The sequence below is a fragment of the Serinus canaria genome, chromosome 2 (assembly GCF_022539315.1).
Source record: "Serinus canaria isolate serCan28SL12 chromosome 2, serCan2020, whole genome shotgun sequence".
Taxonomy (NCBI): Eukaryota; Metazoa; Chordata; class Aves; order Passeriformes; family Fringillidae; genus Serinus; species Serinus canaria.
Window position 1 is genome coordinate 56,336,177 of NC_066315.1, and position 19,544 is coordinate 56,355,720.

Genomic DNA, 19,544 nt, shown 5'->3' on the forward strand with positions numbered 1-19,544 from the left:
TTCCCCTCTTTCATCACAGCTTGTAATGTTTGGTACCTGAATTCAGTAGAGATGGAGTCCCTCACAGGATACCAGGCAGTACAGAAAGCTTTGAGCCTGACGCTGATGCAAGATCCGTCTCCTGTCTCAACTGTTGTCCATTTCAAGGTGTCTGCTCAGGGAATCACACTGACAGATAATCAAAGAAAGTAAGCAAATAAGGATGGGAAGGGATTATCAACCCTGTCCCTGTCAGAGGGGATTATCATCTGGCCGCTGTTGATTTGATGTTCCTAGTTACATTTCGCAGTCTCTGTCTCAGAGGATACCAGGATTATAGGAATGATGGTGACTGTGTAAGATTTGGAAGGTCACTTTGATAAGACATTTTTTGTTGTTATTTCTTAGAAAAGTACTGGCTTTCCTAGCATTTGATATTGAACCTATTCTGTGAAGTAATTTATCTTCATGATGGCTTTCACCAGCATCACTGAACAGAGGTGGCATAAGCAGATGATGGGTATTTCCAGGATCTGAAACAGTGTTTTTTTACAGGATAGCCTGTAAAAAAATGTGATAAAAAGTTAATTTATATTTACTTTGTTCTAAGTGCTAGCTAGGCTACCACAAACTCTTTCAATTTAAAAAAAAAAAATTGCAATAACAAAGGAAGGACAACAGGAATTCATTATAGATTAAGAAAAAAAGGGCCAAACTTCTTCATTCCATGGGGTTTGCAATCATTTGCAGCAGATCACAGAACCTTTACCTTAATGGTAATGCCTAGGAGTGTGAATATTTTGAAATGTAAAACGATCAAATTATTCACAAGTTCCACAAAGTTGTCTGTCCCACTAAAATACTATCTAAATGGCCAGTTTTTAGAAAAAATACATTTCATACTCTTAGCTCTTAGCTTGAGAATCAGTTTTCCTTTAGTTCGAAAAACTTTATGTTAGTGCTTTAAACATATTTATTGGATTGGAGCAGTTCAGGTGAATTTCAAAATCACTCAAAGATAGCAAAAAATATTGTCTGTATTAAATTAAGACTAAATACAATTTATTTTTCAGATTAGTTTATTGTTTGGAATTCTAAGCATATTTACTGTTTCTGAAATTAATTTTCCTTCTTCCTATCCAGACTCTTTTTTCGGCGACATTATTCAGTCAACACTGTTATTTTCTGTGCTTTGGATCCACAGGACAGAAAGTAAGTATGACAAGCAGTATTTTTAATATGTTATTTGTATTGTTCTACCAAGAAAAGACCAACAAACAAGCTGAAACTAACTTTTTTATTTCTCCATTCTATGTTTCTTTTACTGCTTTCTTAATGGACAAGGTGGATGAAAGATGGCCTTTCTGCAAAGTAAGTAGAGTCTCTTTTAACTGAATGTTTGGTGTTCTAAATTACTTTTGTCTGAGAAATGGAAGGGAAAGCATTTGTTCAGAGACAAAATTCTCTCAGCCCTCTGTAATTAGACATTGGTTACTTCACCTACACCTCTGCAAATTGGGGTCTAATTATGTGGTGGGTGGGGGTGGGAAGTCTGGAGCCAGAGCTCACATGGTTTATTTAGATTGCCGGTCTGTGATTTGACTGTGGTTTCAGGCATTGGAGATATTTGCTCTCTCAGTTTTGTGTTCCACCTGTCCAGCAAGACTTAGCACAAGCTTTTCTCACTTAGACTTACAGCTTTAAAAAAAATACCTCTCCTGGTACACAGATGAAAACACTCCTAGTAATATTGGTGTGTGGCATAAATACATGGTTACCTGTGGATTGCAGAGTGTTTTCTGTTGAAGGCAAACTTTGTTGCCACCCTTCAATCAAAAGAAATAACTTACACAGAGAGGCTCAGCACTTGTTTCTGGAAAGGAACAGAAATAGATGGCTTAAATCCTTTTTCCAGTACTCTGTCCACTAAGATGTGTGGCCCTCAAAATCCTCTCTTTGGGCAATCCCTGACACACCACACCACACGCCCCTCAAGCCAGGTTAAACAATAGCAGTATCGAATCAGATTAAATATATCTCCAGGGTTAGCAGCATGTCTCTGACAGCAAACAGCACAGGATGCCATATGGACAAGAGTAGCAGGAAGGGGACAGTCTGCTTCCCTGATTCTCTCCTGAGCTGGCTGGTCCAAATGGACCACTGTGTTTAGCAGCCACCTGGAACCTTGTCCATCAGAACAGAGAAGTCTGATATGTGTGCTTGGTTTCTGCAGTATCTTTTCTGTTTTATGAAGTGAGGCAATGCCTATCTGTCAGTTCTCTGACATACTTTGATTGCTGCCCTTGCAGAGTGTTTGGGTTCATTGCCAGGAAGCAAGGCAGTGCCACAGACAACGTCTGCCACCTCTTTGCAGAGCATGATCCAGAACAACCTGCCAGTGCTATTGTAAACTTTGTATCAAAGGTCATGATTGGATCCCAGAAGAAGATCTGATACCCTGCCATCCTTGATTCAGAACTCTTCGTTGACTTCACTGAAGGAAATCACTGTGAGAGGGAGAAAAGCTATTCAGCAACAATGTCTGAATATTGTCATTCCCAGTAAGGAAAGCAGAGGATGATCTGTGTATTGTGTTAGCAAGAGCTCAGGCTTTTTCTTCAAGATGCCTTACAAAGCATTATTTTTTGTTTTTATATCAGAGGACAAAACAAAAGAAGCTGGGTGCCACCTTAAACCACGTAGCCTTTACCTGAATGAAGCATAAATGAAGAACTTTTCTCCTGATGGGTTTCTAATGTATCTTCATACGCTGTTTCTCATAGTTTATTGGAGCAGAAATACTTAGTAGATTGCACTACTTTTTTGTTCAGGAAGTGTTCTGTAAAACCTCCACAAAGACACTTGCCATGGTTGCATCAATGGTAGTTATAGGCCTTGCAAATGTGCTTTTAGGAGAATGATCATCTGAGGAAAACTATTTGCTCTTCCCTATGTCTTTGTGATCAGTGATGAGAACTGAATGGAGAAAGGGGAAGGCGTATGTGAAGAGAACGTTTGTGCAAGTTGTTTTATGGTAAGAAAGGAGTGGCACTGTGGAATATTCAGGAAGATTGCTCTGTGTTTAGTGTTAAGAAGGCTGAGCTGTTTTAGTTTGAAAATTTTTCAATAGAGCAAAAGTGGCAGAACAAAAAGAGATGTGAAAATCTGTTCTATAATAAGGGGCTTTTTGTAATTTTTTTAATGCAGAGAACTAAGCAGGGAAGATTAAGCATTTTAATAATTACAGGATGAAAATGAGGGAAAAGCACAGAGGAAGATTGTATAATTTATGCATTTTTACTGGTGACAGATTATTTATAGTGGGTCTCAGATCTTGGTATGTCAGAGAGATAATTCTTAAACTAGACCACTGTTGAGGTTTACCTTTAGCACTATTTTGTGTAAGTAAATGTGTGTGTAGCCTGTGCCTTGCTAGAGAAAATAGTCTGATATTTTGTCTTTCGTCTTACAGTGACAAGACACTTCCCATTTTCTGCTTCTGCAGTACTGTTTTATTCCCCTACATAATATGTAACTATATTTACGGACTCTTCTACCCCATTATTTTGCTGGAGTTTTGAGGATTATTTTACCTTTTTTTTTTTCCCATCTATAGGAACTATATTTGATTTGTTATTCCTTGAGCTAGGAAATCTGAAAGTGAATGGAATTTATTTTGTTACTTTGTCCCATTTCTTGAGAGCATTTATGTTATGATTTCTACATCCAGCACACTTGTACATATCTCTTTATCTTTCTTAACACATTGATATTTGAAATACATAAGAAAGTGCTATTTAGCTTTATAGAAAATTAATGCAGTAGGTTACAGTGGAAGCCTGCACAAGGAGAGTAAGCCACTGAGATCTCCTGTGTAGTTCCCATTCATTGAGAAAGAGCAGTACTAGATCCCTGTATGAGAACTGATGGTTATAATGCAGCTGTAGTGTGGCAAGTGCTGAAAAATTTCATTGATTCTGTTTCTTTCATGTGTAGCTGTCAACATTACGTTAATAACCTGAGGAATAAAATAACATTCTGTATTTTGTATGTTGATAGATGAACCACTTTATCCACTTGTAGATTTTAATCCTCTTATTCAGCAATTTGAACTACATTTGCCCTGTATAAAATATGGGGGGTTGTTAACAGCTCTCTTTGTATTTCCTGAAGTATTAGGACCATGTTGAACGTTATTCAGTGACCATAGCTGAAGTGTTACCAAATCATTTGTGTAACTACCAATTTTGTGTAAATAACTTTGTGTTTTTTAAGAGGAAAGTGGTGAGGAAGAGAGAGAGAGAAGAAATATATGAAGTTTAATGTATTTGGACCAGAAAGTGGTTTATTAGTAGCAGTAGGCATTGGATATCTGTAGAAGGGTGAAGCAATCCAAAGTGCTGAATTCAATAGCTACCATTGAAGCAAAAAAGGCAAGTACCTCTGATTGGTGATTCTTTTGGCACAGAGGTATACTACTTAAACAGTGTTCATATACCATCCAAGAAAAAGAATGCAGTTCTTACATCTAGGAGCTTTGCTCCTTTTATAAAATGTGAGAACAAGTTTTCTTTTAAGATTCTTTTGGAGTACCAAGATTCCAGTTGTCTAATCTCATCACCCTGTTGGAGCCCACAGAAATTCTTCAGTTGGCATTTCAAGTAGATTTAAGTCTCAATTAGATTTTAATCCGATGTGTCGAAAGAATTGAAATGAGGAGGATTTTTTAAACTATATTTTTTCACTTATGTAGATAATAAATTTTAGTGTGTCTTCTTAGACATTAAGTGTTGGCCTTTGGGCTGAAAATAAAATGTCTTTTTTTCCCCGTGTATTGTCATTTCCATTCAGGACCTTATTTTATATTCCTTGTGCTTTCTCAAGGTCTGCTGAATTCAAAAGCATGAGGGATTGCATGCTGACACTCCTGGTGGTATTTTCTGGGAGTTTTGCTCTACTTACTAAGTGGGAAAAAAGAAGTTACCCTGTTTCTAAGGGAGATTTTCTATTTTGCATTCCTTTGGATGGTATATTGCCATGTGCATTTGCTTTTTAATGAATTTTAAAATGGACAAAGCAAGATAGTTTAATATGTACCATTATATAATCTGTGTAGAAAAATATTCATGGAACTTTTATGTTCATGGCAAATATAAGACTAATCTTTATATAGCACTTTCTTTCAAGAGTTTTGGTAGATGTGTATATGCAATTTCATAACTAATGGCAGCAAGTTGACATATATTTACCCAGACTCCTATTAATGTGGTTCATAAATACACTGTTATAATCATACAGAGTTAAACTACAAAAATGCTAAAAGCCACGGTTTTTATTAACGGTTTTGTGTATCCAATCCTGTCATTAAATATTTAATATTTCTTTCTTGGTTTTTCCTACTAGTGAAAATTTTAATTTTTTTTCTTGAAACTGTAAAGAAGCGTCTAAAAGTCTTCAGTATATAAATGAATGTTCCATAAATTCTTTGTATAGTCATTTTCTCTGCTCTTCAGATACCGCCTCTTTCAGATTATAATAAAATTACAAAAGTGAAATTCCACCACTCAGTGTCACAGAGCAGTCTATTTCGAATGAAAGTTACCTTCTGGCATTCAAAATCGGCTAATAAGCAAAACCTTCATGAGTTAAGAATAATTTGGGTGCTGGGGTTTAGTTGTAAGAAGTGTTTGAGATTTCCTTCAAGGACTTCAGATGAGCCTGTGTTAGTGGTTCAGGTCAGTTGAAGTGTATGATTTTCCTAGTTAATTTGTGGCTATAATGGTATAAAAGTATCTATTGCTTGCATTGCATATTTGGGTAAGAGGGAAGAATATGATACCATCCTCTGAGATATTGTAACCGTTTAACTTCACCTCCACTCTGCTTATGCTGAAAAACCTTCCAGAGGGGGCTGAGAAATTTAACCCCTGCCTGAAACAGGTACAAAAACAGTGCATCAGCCAGACAGTGAAGGTTGAGTTATATACATGCTTTATCAGGGTTATTTCTGAGACTGATAAACTCTGGTATGTCATGCTTATGCCTTTTCTGTGAGTGCCTTGGTTTGAAAAGACGGGTGTCTGCTGAGGAAGGCAGGAGCCTCCCCTGAAATGGAAAAATTAAACCCCCTGCCTCTGAATTGTTATAATTTTGAAATTAAGGGGCTCTCAGGCAAAGATATGGGAGCAGGAATAACAGTTCTTTATTAGGGGAGAAAACTAAAATAAAAAATGCAGTAATACAAAACAACACTGACAGAGTCAGAATACCACCTCACACCCTGTTGGTCAGGGTGTTGGTAGCAGTCCAATTGGAATTGTGCTGTACACTCTTAGAGTGACAGATGTGGTTCTGTTGGAGCAGGGATCCTGTAGAGGGGTGTAGTTTTCCTCTGAAGGCCCAGTGGTGGTGTAGAGGGGCCTGGTCTTCTTCTGGGAATCCAGTGGAAAAGAAAGTGCTCCTCTGGGAATCCTGTGGAGAACAGTCACTGTGGTGTTCCAAATCTCAGATTATATCCAGGTAGGAGTGCTTGGCTCCTCCCTCTGGGCGGAGCATCTCACAGTGGGATGATGTAATTTTATCAGTCTGCAGTGAGACTCAATGGCCCATTATCAGAAGATATCTCCTGGGAGGGAGGATTGGTTGTGAAAGAGATAAAGAAAAACTGCCCAATCAACAGAAGATAACTGCCATACCTTTAACAGGTGATAATAGAATACAGACCTCCACCCGAATCTTGCAACCCAGGACAGTGAGGCATACACTGGCAGGAATTTTTCATTCTGTGTGCTTGACTGTCATTCATCAGTTTGTGAAGTTTGTGCATGGTTGTAAAGTGACATTTGTCCATTAAAAGTGTTGTTCTTTTATTAGAATGAATTATAATGTGAGCAGATGACAAGGATGCAATAGTAAAATGGTCTTTTGTGTCAAGAGTCCAGTCTCTCCTGTTAAACTCTTCTCCTTTAACCTGGATGCCATTGTGTATGTGTGCTGCTGTTAGTTGCATTTTAAGGCTGCTCTGCATTTTAAGTCTTTGCTCCAGTGGAAGAAAATCTGCTATCAGGACTCATCCTAGATAATTTCACAACTAGTTTATATGCAGTTGTTCTTATACCAGTGTTCCCTTAGTATGAATAACTGTTCTCTCCTTGAGATATTTATAGCAGGAATTCTGCTCCCCCTCGTGTCCCTAAGTCTTCTTTTGGCAAGGCTAAACAAGTCAGCATTTGGCTTTTATGTGCTTTTGTGTTTGAAAGGCTGATTTTTGTCCATTATGTAATTTCTTTGGAGAGACCTTTAAGTATACAGCCAGACACTGTATAAAAGGGGCAGAAGCTGCTGCCTTCTAATCTTTTAAACGTTTGTATTAGAAAACTCTTGGAACAAGAAAACTTGGCCCACGAGATAGGCAGAATAAATCTCTCATCTGCTTCTGCTGTTGATACCTAGAATAAAGATTATGGTAACATAAACTGGATCAGGCAGTGTGGACAAAGGAAATCACAAGAGCAAATAGCTGAAGAAGTTTTTAAAAGCCATAGTCAGAAACAGGAAGCTTGCAGGAAATCTAACACATCGGGCAAACTACCAAGAGGGCAGTGGGGAGCTTTTTAGAGAATTTAAGGATCTTGCTGAATAACTGAGAAGGAATGTGCATCACATGTCACAAGGGATATCAAGTTGGAACTCTTTCCTTTCTTTGAAAACATTTAGTGTCTCACAACGTACAAATGTTTGGACCAGCTTTAATGTTTTAATATTTGCAGAATCACAGGGTGGTTGAGGGTGGAAGGGACCTAAAGAGATCATCTAGTCCAACTGTGTTGCTTCAAGAGGGACATCTAGAGCCATTTGCCCAAACAGCTTAAATTTACTGGAGGTAGAATCTCCAGTCTCCCTGGTCAATCAATGGTAATTCTTAATCACCCTTACAATGTTTCTTAATATTCAGAGGTAACCTCCTGAGTTTCAGTTTGTGCAAATCACCTCTTGTCCTGTTAAGGAGCATCACTGGAAAGGGTCTGGCACCCTCCCAGTATTTATGCACATAGATGAGCTCCCCCTGTGCCCTCTTTGCCAGGCTGCACAGCTTCCACAACCTCAGTTTTGTGTCATCAACAAACTTCCAGAGGATACACTCTGCCTGATCATCCATCCAGATCATCAATTAACAACATGGTATGAAGGACCTGACCCAGTATGGACCCCTGGGGTAGACCACTAGTTACTGGCCTCCAACTAGACCTTGCACTGCTCATCAGCTGTGTCAGCACCCAGCTATGCAGGCAGTTTTCAACCCACTTCACTGCCTGCCTATCTAGATACATTGACAGCTTGTCTATGAGGGTGTTATCCGAGACAGTGTCAAAGGCCAAACTGAAGTCCAGGAAGACAGTATCTGCTGGTTTCCCTTGAGCTAAGCCACTCATTTCATCACAGAAGGTAGATCAGTGATGACTTCCCCTTAATGAAGCCGTGCTGACTCCATGGAGATGGACAGAGGGCTGGAGTACCTCCCCTATGAAGACAGACTGAGTGACTTGGGATGGTTTAGCCTAATAAAATGAAGGCTCCAGGGAGACCGGTTGTGGTCTTAAAGTTCCAGTACTTAAGGAAAGCTTACAGCAAAGATGAGGAAGGACTCTTTATCAGGCAGTGTAGTGATTGAATGATGGGTCAAGTAATGGTTTTAAAGAGAAAGAGAGTAAGTTTAGAAGAGGAAATTCTTTGAGTCAAAGGGTGGTGAGGCACTGGAACAGGTTGTCCAGAGAAGCTGTGGATGCCCCATCCCTAGAAGTGTTCAAGGCCAGGTTTGATTGGGCTTTAAGCAACCTGATCTAGTGGAAGATCTTCCTGCCCTTGTAGAGATCTTTAGGGTTCTTCTCCAACTCAAAATCATTCTATGATTCTGTGGCCCACAAACAGGTGGTGCTTTGCCTTGCAAAGATTTCTTCTCTAGGTACATAATATCAGCAGTGTTTTATGGAAGGTGTTCCGGGTTGCAGCTAATCAGTGGTGCCTTTACAGTAAGGTAAGCAGTGTTTACAAATGGATTCACCTCAAATTTCTGCATGACCTTTTAAAAAAACGAAGTCTTTAAAATCATTAAAATACATTTTCATAATTGTAAAAATCTTCTGATGTCTTTAATGGTGTTATTTGAAGAGTTGTTTAAAAAGCAGAAATAGCTTTTTATGTAACAGTGAATTATTTTCTGTTACATACTGTCCTCAAATTTTCTTTTAAATATCTACAATTATTTGTATTCAGTCTAATTAAATCTGACTTTTGGATTTTTTTCTGTTGCCACCTGTATTATGTACAAGTCAGGATTTGTTTGTAAAGCAGATGGCAAGTATGAGAGAAAATCCAGAAAAATGAGTTGGATGAAATGCTCTATGGATGGGGAATTAAAATGTGGGATGGAATTGGTCCAGGAGACCCGTATGCTTGTGTTTACTCTAGTAGAATAATCCAGCTTTTAAAATAAACAGAACTATGTTGATTGAAGTACTAGTTTCAAGCCTTTCTGTTTGCAAGCTAATGTGAAACTCCCACTAAAGCACATGGTAATTGTTTATACCTAGGGTATGCGAGTGATGAGAGGAGGCCCAGATTTCAGCAGGAAGCTTCACAGCACACAGATTTCTCCCTGCATATGAAAAGAGTTAAAATGCGTTTGTATAACTTAGTTCTGCAGTAAACTTGGAGTCATATTCTCGTGTAAAAGCGTGTTTTGCTCCAACTGACAAAAAGTCAACAACCCCTAAATGTAACTGCTAGAAATAATTTTCCTTGTTGGAGCACTCAAACAACTTCTAACCACTTCAGTCTCTTTCCATAACAAGTACCTGGCACCAGGTATTGGAAATAGCCCTTAAAAGTCTGTTAAGGATTTTTATGAGGAAATGTGGCTTAACATGTGTCAGTATGTTGTCAGTATGTTCTGTCACAAGGCAGTTAATAAAAAAATCCCTAAAGGTGGTATTGATCATGTAGTGGCATAACTACAGTATATGGTATATACATGCACTGAAACCTGTATGTAAATTTGTTCCTGTCAAATATATATTTAGTCTCATGCCAGTTGAAGAACATCCAGATTTGGTATTTTTTCTGTATTACTTCTTACATGGGACCCATCCATACCTGTTTCTCAGCAGAAATGGAATAAACATGGTTTGAATCTCTTCAGTAGTAACATTTAGTCACCTTTCACTGTAACTTAAAACTTTTGTGCCTTATTTTGTTAGAATAACATGTTGAATAGCTCAGAATTTTGCTTGCTCCTACCTCGATACATTTGTTAGGTGTGGAATACTTCCTGGCCTAAACCTTAGTCCCTAAACCTTAGTCCCTAAACCTTAGTCCAGTTCATTGAGTGACATGCAGTCTGAGTATACATTTTCCTGTGTGCACTGTCACACAATGTATTGGTTTTGCATGGCCTGGTTTTTGGTAGCAGGGGGAGCCACAGAGGTGGCTTCTATGAGAAGCTGCTAGAAACTTCCATCATATCTGGCAGAGCCAATCCCTGATGGGTCTGAAGAGGGACATGGTGCTGGCCAAAGCTGGGCCAGTTAGAAAGGCTGATAATGTCTCTATGATAACATATTTAAGAAGAAAAATGGATTAAATTGGTCAATGAATCAAAACTCTCACACCAGAATCCAATTACCAATTCCCTTCAGGTAAACAATCTTCCACAATGCATTCCACTTGTTCCAAAACACAGGAGCAGTAAATGAGATAAGAATTGTTTTTTCTTTCTCTGAGGTTCAGAGAATGTGAATTCCAGAAAATCCTTTAGAAGTTGTGCCTTGCTTTGCTGTGTGAAGAGAAGTGCGGCCACAGGTAAAGAAATAGCTGCATGAGCAAGCAAAGCTAAACAAGGAATTGGTTCAGAATTTCACATGATAAGGCTGTTCTTCAGAAAGTTGTGCAGCTGTGGGATGAGTGAGTTCATGGTGCACTGGGCGAAGATCTGGCTGAAGGGCAGAGCTCAAGGGTTGCAGTGAAGACGGCCACATCTGGCTGGTGCCTGGTCACCAGCGGTGTTCCTCCAGGCTCCATTCTGGGGTTGGTTCTGTTCAATATATCTCTCAGTGATCTGGATGCAGAAATTGAATGCACCATTAGCAAGTTTGCTGATGATTCCAAACTGGGAGGTGCTGCTGGTGCCCCTGAGGGACAAGATGGCTTGCAGAGGGATCTGGGTATCTTGGAGCATTGGACAGTGATTAATGAGATTAAATTTAACAAGTCTAAATGCACCTAGGATGGAGTAGCACTTGACACAAGTCTAAATTGGGTGAGGAGTGGCTGGAGAGCTGCCTTGCAGGAAGGGGGCATCAATATCATGCAGCAGTGTGAGCCTGGCAGCCCAGAGGGCAAACCACGTCCTGGCATGCATCAAACACAGTCAGTCCAAAGAGGTGATTATCCTGCTGTATTCACTGTTGGCATGGCCTCATAACTGGGTATCATGTGAGACCCACCATGTAAAAAGGATGTGAAGGTTGTTGAATGCATCCAGAGGAGGGCAACAAAGCTGGGGAAGAGACTGGCAGGTATTTTCTCTGAGGAGCAGCTAAGGACACTGGGCTTTATGCAGTTTGGAGAGAAGGAAGCTCTGGGGTGACTACAGTGCTCTCTGCAGCTTCCTTAGGAGGGGTAGTGGAGACATGTGGTGGCCAACAGTGTCCTGGAGGCCTCACAGTTACAGATAACCCTAATTATAGAACTCAACCAGTCTAGGCCATTAGGGACACAGACAGCTATTGGCCAGTTAGCCAGGTGGCAACGAATTTCAGCCAGTCGGGACCAACCATATGGGCTTTCTAAAACTGTATAAAAGAAACTCAATAAAAGCTGGCTGTTGTGGCATGAACCTCAAATGTCGTGTTGTGTGTCTGTCTTGATTGTGACAAGGGGTGATACCTGACGTGATCGGTAATAGCCAGACCATGGGGATAGCGGCGGAGATGGAACCCCAGCAGAGGAGGGCAGCCAGGGAGAGCTGCCTGCAGTGGGGTTTGCTGCAAAGGTCTGGACTGTGTAAATAGAAAAAACCACTGAGGACATGGGGACAGAAGTTTCCACTGAAGAAAATGCCGTGGTATCAGTATGGACCCTCTTTTTATGCAAATGGGAGATAAAATACCTATATGAACTGGCTCTACAAGTCTTGTTGGGGCTTGAGAAGCCTGGGGGACACCACAGCAGACAGTGCCACTGTCAGTGCCTGAGGGGCTGGAGGACCCTACTGGCTGTGAGTGGTGCTGGGGACCAGCCGACCAGAGCCACGCACCGCCAAGAGCCACCCTGGAGTGGGCAACAAGTCCCATCGTCTGGCAATGACTGTCTACAGCCAGAGCCCAACGCAGTGTTCTGAATCAAGCACGGCAGTGCCGAGGGTCACCATCCTGGGGGGGGCCCAAGCAGCCACCCCCGCCCTGGGACTGGAGAACAGGGCATGGGCAAGGTAGCCATGGGGAGTGGCGGGTGGCGCCTTCCCAGCTGCTGCAACCTGCTGTGGCCCACTTGCCTGTGGTGGTGCGGGTGCCCGATGCACAGAGCAGACCCAGAATTATTTACCGAGTTGAAACGCACTGAGGAAGGCTTCTTTGGTGAGGTCTTCTAAAGAACTGATAATCAGAGACACCAAGGCAAGTGATTGCCATAGAAATTCTTAGCCAGGAGGTGTCCAGCAGTAGAAAGACGCAACAACAACCAACAGCTTGCTAAATTTTGAAATGTCTGGCATTATGAAATTTAAGGACCATATCTGTGAGTTGTTCAATATTATTGATGTTTGCCAAGTCTTTTTTGATAATTCTGTAAACTTTGAATTAACAAAAACTACTTAGATTTGATTATGACTTGCACAACTTTTATCAAAGTCTGCTTTATTAAACGTGAAATTATCTTGCAGCATTTAACTATGCACAGGAATGACTTCTGAAGATTCTGGTGTTTAATTCTGCTAACTAGTTTTAATATTTACCCACTTAGAAATAAGCTAAAGGTTTTTAAGGGTGCCTTTTTGGAAGTGGTAAGATCATGTCAGCTACAGATTCCAGAGAGGGATGTTGTTAAGTGTACTGATAATGCATTTGCAAAATTTAGTAATACATTACAAAATTAAAATCAAAATCTGAATATCATCTTGTCTCTTAAGTGTGTATTTTTATTAAGCTTTAAACTCAATGCCTGGCACACATAGGCATCCAGCTATAACATATTTGACATTCGTTGTGGGCATTCCTTTGATTACTTGTAAGATTTTTATGTTAAGAAACTTTTTCAGTAGACATTAATAAAGGTTTATTTTTAAGACATGATATGGAAAACCTCCCAACCAAGGTCTTGGCTCTGACCAAGCCGTGGCCCTGGCTGGCAGAGGAAGTATGCCATTAAACCCAGGTGGTTCTGTCCTAAAAATGAAATCAAGTCACTTCAAATTGTAAATTTGGTCTTATAAAACCTGGATCCCCTTTCTCAAGTGCTGCGCTGCTGCGTCCAATGCACTTCACTCCCCTCCGAGCGGGGGGGAAGGCGGCCGGGGCTAGCTCGGAGTACAGCAGCAGCTAGCAGCTAGGGGCACTACCCGGATCCGTCAGGGACGTCCGGGCTGCGCCTCGGCAGAAGCAGCAACAGTATCGAAAGGAGCGGCAAAGGCGGAGAAGCCAGAGAGAAAAGAGGGTCTTAACTGGCCTGGTGCAATCCAGAGTTTTTAATGTATCATTGTCTCCAGGGCATCTGGCAGGAAAAGACAAGGACAAAGGGGAGCAGCAATATATAAAGGGGTGTACAAGAACCAATCGGGGGAAACTGAGGAGGGGAATCAACATAACTGACACCGGTGGCAACAAGTGATGCTCGAACAAAGGAGGGGCTCGGGGCACCTGCCCAATCACCCCCTGTGGAAGGGAGAAGTTTCTGGAAGGATGGGGGGGTTTCAGGAGATGAACAGGGCTCTGGAGGAGGGGAAAATGTAACAAAAGGGGCAGTTGCTAGGGGAACGGGGGTGGAGACAAGGGCTTGGCAGCGAGCCCAGACAGGGAGGACACCATTCGAGGGAAAGGGGGAACCAGGACTGAACCATCGAACTGGGTATAGGGTTGTAACTGGGGGAAGCATCACAAAACAGGGGGGACAATACAAAACAGGGGAAATAACATAACTAGAAACCGCGCACCACAACATCTCACTCTTTTTGTTTTAGAAAAAATAAAATTAAAACTCAGTTTTTAAAGTGTCCATTTCGGAGCTCGCTGATGTCTGTTGGTGGGCATCGTTGGCAGGTTCGGAGACAGCAAACTATTGGGGAGTGGGTGAAACTGAAAGTGGTTGCATCTCCTCATAATGCGAGGTCTCTTGGTTAGAGTTCGTAGCAGTAGGGAGGGAGACGTGGTTCACTTGTGGTGCGGCGGTGGATAGAAGACGGAGGAGTAGCTTATAAATAATTGAAAATCAGGTGGGTTGAGACAGAGCAACAAACTTAAACTGATGAATCGGGTTCTAACTGAAACAAACGAAGAAAATAAGTTAAAACCGAGGGCTCTGGGGTGGATGGTTCAGCCTGGGGGACACCGGACACGACATGGACTTTGCGCTTTCTCCTCAGGGCGGACTGGGTCACCTGAGGGGTGACCCTTGGTTTGTGTGCCTTCCCTGGGAGGAAGGGTTTTACCCACTTTGAGGGGACCCATTTGAGCCCGGCGGGGGTGGACATGCATGCGTATCCACGACCCCATGTTACCAGGTCAAATGGCCCCTCAACCTTCCAGGTTTCAGGGTCGGAGATGGTGAGGGTGTCTGTGAGGTGCAACCTGAAAGGGAAGGCACACAAAGCAGATGTTATCATTGGCAAAGTCTCATTTGGTGAAGTAGTCGTGTCCGGTGATGATAACTTATTGGGTGGGTTGGAATGGGTAAGGGTGTGGGAATGGGGTCCCCTCCCTGGATTTTTGGGGCTGATGTTAAAACTTCCCGCCTCATTTTTATCCTTGCGCAGGGGGGAACTGCGCTCGGAATTCAGTTTTTTTGTTGGTTGTCTTTGGATGCTGCCTGCTCCTTGCGGAACTGGAAAAACTGTTTCCGCAAGGGGCAGTCAGGCATCCAGTGTTCTGGGTCGCCACACAGATGGCAGTGTCCTTGGCTGGGCCTCTTGCTTTTGGGTGACGTCGGCTGCTGCTGGGCGGCCATCACATCGCTGTCGAAATTTGTTGATTCTGCGAATGACACGCGACGGCTTGGAGGTGGAGTTTTTGGATCCTCCTTGGCGAGGGATGGTGCCTTTTTCTGGCAAGCTTCGATCATTGATTGGATGGTTGGAGGAGGATCGACGGGAAGGCTGAGGATGACTGCTTTGCAGACAGCGTTAGCATTGGCATTAGCCAATTCTGTTAGGATCTCGAGTCGAGCGCTCTCCGCTTGGACTTGATGGTTGATTGCCCTGCGGAGATGCTCGACAAAAACAATGAAAGGTTCCCCTGGCCCCTGATGAATTTTGGTGAAAGTGGGCTCCTGGGCAGTAGGGCGGAGTGCTAAGAATGCCCGTTCGGCCATCCTTGCACTCTCCCGAAGCGCTTGACGGGGGATATCTCTAGCTTGAAAAGCTCCGTCGGCCCAATTCCCAAGACCGACCAATAGGTCGGTGTAAACCGTTTCACCACCGAGGGTTGTGGCAGTTTGGGGATTCTCCCACAATTGTGGAAGAATGTCCCTGATTCCCTTTTTCCATGCCTCCTCCCACACTAAGAATTCGGTGGGGTTGAGGAGGCATGAAAAAAGCGTCCGCAAGTCGGCGGGTACAACATCAGATTCTAATAAAGAGGCCCGAAGGAGTCCCCGGAAGTATTCACTCTCCCGGGAAAACTCTCTTTGGGCCTTGCACAACTCCTTGATGGTGGAATGGGGGAATGGGGTCCATTGCGCTCGGGAGGGCCCTACGCTTTCTTGGTGGTAAGAAACAGGAGCGGCAGTTATTAAAGATGGCACAGTAAAATCCGAATCATCTTGATCTCCACTCCCGGAAGTCGGGGCGTGGGAACTGGGAGGCGGGGCGTGGGAACCCGGAAGCCAAGGGGAGGGGTCAGGTGTGGGAACCAGGGCGGAGCTAGGAGGTGGAGCTGATGGAGTTGGCTCCGCCTGAGGGGCATGTTCAAAAGGCGGGGCTTGGGAAGGAGGAGGGGAAAGGGGCGTGTAGGAAGGCGGGGGATTGGGAGAAGAATTAACATAATTAGGGGCGGGGTTATAGGAATGGGAAGGGGAGGAGAAAGGGTTGGCGGGAGAAAGGAAAGGATTATGGGGAGAAGAAAAACTGATGGCGGGAAAAGCCATGCGGTCGCCGCCATTTTGGGCTCCATGGGAGCCATTTTGTGAAGAGGTCTGGGGGCTGCTGCCCTCTGAAACTGCAAATCTAACTTTGGGACGCACAACTGGGGACTCAGGGGAAAAGGAATCGGGGGATTGGAGAGAGCTCTCCGAAGTCTGGCCAGGACTTTGGAGGCGGGGGGTCAGGGAACCCTGAGGAGAGCCCGGCGGGTGGTAGGAAGCCGGCGCGGTGCTCTCGCGAGCTGCTCTCCTAAGGGTTCTGCTATTCTCAGGGAGAGAAGGGGTGGGACAAGGGTCTGGGACACGGGGGTAGGGAGAACACGAATGGGGGGGTGGTTGTTCCTTCGATTTCTGTTTTTCTCTAAGAGCTGTAATGATTTGGAAGGTCCAATAAACTAATTTTTTGTTTTTTGATCTCCCTTTAGATTCGAATTGTGCTAATTTGTCTCCAACTGAATTCCAGAATTTTATTTCATTAACTAAATCCAGGGAGAGCTCTGGAAATTGAATGAACAACCATATGATTAAATCTTTTAACTCCCGCTTAACAATTTCAACATTTCTACCTTCAAGGGTACCCACAACTTGGTAATAAACTCTTTTCTGGGGGACAGAGAGTTTGCAACCCATCTCTGACCCGCAAAAACAAACCTTCGGAGTGAAACGAAAAAAAACACTAACAAAAAAACCCCAACCGCTAGCCCCAACCTCACCCCAAGAGCTCAGGGCGAAACTTCGACTCGACCGGGTGAAACTGGGAGATGGGGGGGGGGGGGAGCAACTCCCGAAGTCGGGAAGCTGGAGTTACTCACCTGACCAGCGGGAAAACGGGGAAAAAAAACTCCGAAGTCCGCGGCTTTGATCCCGGATCGGCTCCTGGGTGCGGGGAGGTGTCGATCCGATCCCTGTCCGGAGCCCTACCCCTAAAACGGGGTCTGCTCCCGAAGCAGGGTAGTTTAACAACCACGGAGCAAGCGGCAGACGAAGAAAAGGAGGCGAAAACTCCTCTGGAGGCTGCTGACTCCTGCCGCGGGGCGAGGGGGTCTTCTCTCGCCGCACGGTGGGCGCCAAACTGCTGCGCTGCTGCGTCGAATGCACTTCACTCCCGTCCGAGCGGCGGGGGGGGAAGGCAGCCGGGGCTAGCTCGGAGCACAGCAGCAGCTAGCAGTGGGGGGCACTACCCGGATCTGTCAGGGACATCTGGGCTGCGCCTTCGGCAGAAGCAACAGTATCGAAAGGAGCGGCAAAGGCGGAGAAGCCGAGAGAAAAGAGGGTTTTAACTCGCCTGGTGCAGTCCAGAGTTTTTAATGTAACATTGTTTCCAGGGAATCCAGGCGGGAAAAGACAAGGACAAAGGGGAGCAGCAGTATATAAAGGGGTGTACAAGAACCAATCGGGGGAAACTGAGGAGGGGAATCAACATAACTGACACCGGTGGCAACAAGTGATACTCGAACAAAGGAGGGGCTCGGGGCACCTGCCCAATCACCCCCTGTGGAAGGGAGAAGTTTCTGGAAGGATGGGGGGGTTTCAGGAGATGAACAGGGCTCTGGAGGAGGGGAAAATATAAGGAAGGGGCAGTTGCCAGGGGAACGGGGGTGGAGACAAGGGCTTGGCAGCGAGCCCAGACAGGGAGGACACCATTCGAGGGAAAGGGGGAACCAGGACTGAACCATCGAACTGGGTATAGGGTTGTAACTGGGGGAAGCATCACAAAACGGGGGGGACAATACAAAACAGGGGAAATAACATAACTAGAAACCGACTGCGCACCACAACACTCAAGGTAGGCTTGGAGGCCTTGCCCGGGAGGGGCTTTCCAAGTCCTTACTTACAGTCCTTAAGCCTTTAGGAAAAGGGCTCCTGCAGCTATGGGTGATGGTAAACATTTAGGCAGTGGTAGATATTTTTGTTCAGGGGTGCTTATTATTTTGTTGAATGTATTGTTTTACTGTACATAACGGGATAGTTGCATGTTGTCCTGATCACCCTTCTGAATTTAATAGGTTGAATTATGTTGATTGAATTATTAAGGCTGAGAACAGAAGTGAGTACTGATAACCTGAATACGTCTAAGTGAGATTGTATACAAGTATGTATTATGATTGACTAGTGCTTACTAGTCAGGGCATGCACGAACATTGAAACCTTTTAAATGACTCTATTTAAGAAACTATTGAACTCCAGACTGACAGCCAGCATTCATCTTGGGTGTAAGTTTAAGGCTTCTTAAAGGATTATCCAAAGATACCATAATCCACTGAATTTTTGATCAGTGAGGCTGACTGTGGATACTGAGAGTCTGGTCAAAGAAAGTCAGATAAACTTTCCCAGACATTCCTATGGGGAGTTTTGAGAAAACTCAAAGAATTAAAACAATCCTGCAGCTGGTGTTTTGAACGAGTTGTTTACTTGTAAGAGGTGCAAGAAGGGTGTTGTTCCTAATTAGCCAATGGTGTGAGGGGTGTTGATTAAGGACCAGTCAGGTCCACATTTATCATAACTGTCTGTAAAAAGAATGTGTAGTTTCTAATAAATTTTGCATTTTGCCTCCTGAGACCTTGGAGTCTGTATGTTGTTTTATTCACCCATCCTCAATGTAACAGCAACATCTGGTAAACCCCGGATGTGACTGCAGCCAAGACTGAAGAACCAGGGGTTTGCTGGACCCCGTTGTTCTCTGCAGCCAGCTCTGATGAACAAGGAGTCCGGTAATCTCCAACCTTCCCTGCAGCCAAGACTGGAGACTCGCAGTTGCCTCCATCCTCTGAGACAAGAGGTACGGTGCCTTTTCCCCGTGCCCTCCTAAAAGGGGGCTTGTCTTTTCTGACCATGGGTAGTGGAGACAGCTTAGACTACTCGGATGGGTCCCCAGCAAGTGAGAGTTTGTGTTCTGGACCAAACCACTGCTTATACAGACAGCTGGGAAGAGATTCTCTTTGAGATGGAGAATCAAACCTCTATAGAGGAACAAATCATGCTTTCTGTGTGGAAGGGTGCATTGCCGTGCATGGAAGTCACTGTATTGGATCACTCTATGGATGTCCTGCTTTGCTGGGCAAAGGCTCATGGATTTTTGGTGGGCACTGGGACTGCTTTTAGTTTAGACACTTGGCAGTTGCTAGGAGACCAGCTCTGGGAAGAAATCTCCAGTGGAGATAAGGACACTGTTATGGATGGATAATAAGATAATTGGCTCTTGCAATTAAGGGATAACTATC

The 19,544-nt window shown here is 43.6% G+C and overlaps 1 protein-coding gene across 22 annotated transcripts in view; it reads left to right on the top strand.

Annotated features, from left to right (window-relative positions):
- The window catches only part of TNS3 (tensin 3), a 215,213-nt gene extending 205,041 nt beyond the window's left edge, over positions 1 to 10,172 (top strand). For all 22 annotated transcript variants that reach the window (XM_030236610.2, XM_018918255.3, XM_050970797.1 and 19 more), the window contains 4 exons: positions 20 to 188; positions 1,123 to 1,191; positions 1,324 to 1,350; positions 2,289 to 10,172. In XM_030236610.2, the coding sequence (XP_030092470.2) occupies positions 20 to 188; positions 1,123 to 1,191; positions 1,324 to 1,350; positions 2,289 to 2,433 (410 nt within the window). In that variant the 3' untranslated portion in view covers positions 2,434 to 10,172. The remainder of the gene's footprint in view (positions 1 to 19; positions 189 to 1,122; positions 1,192 to 1,323; positions 1,351 to 2,288) is intronic.
- The last annotated feature ends 9,372 nt before the right edge of the window (positions 10,173 to 19,544 follow it).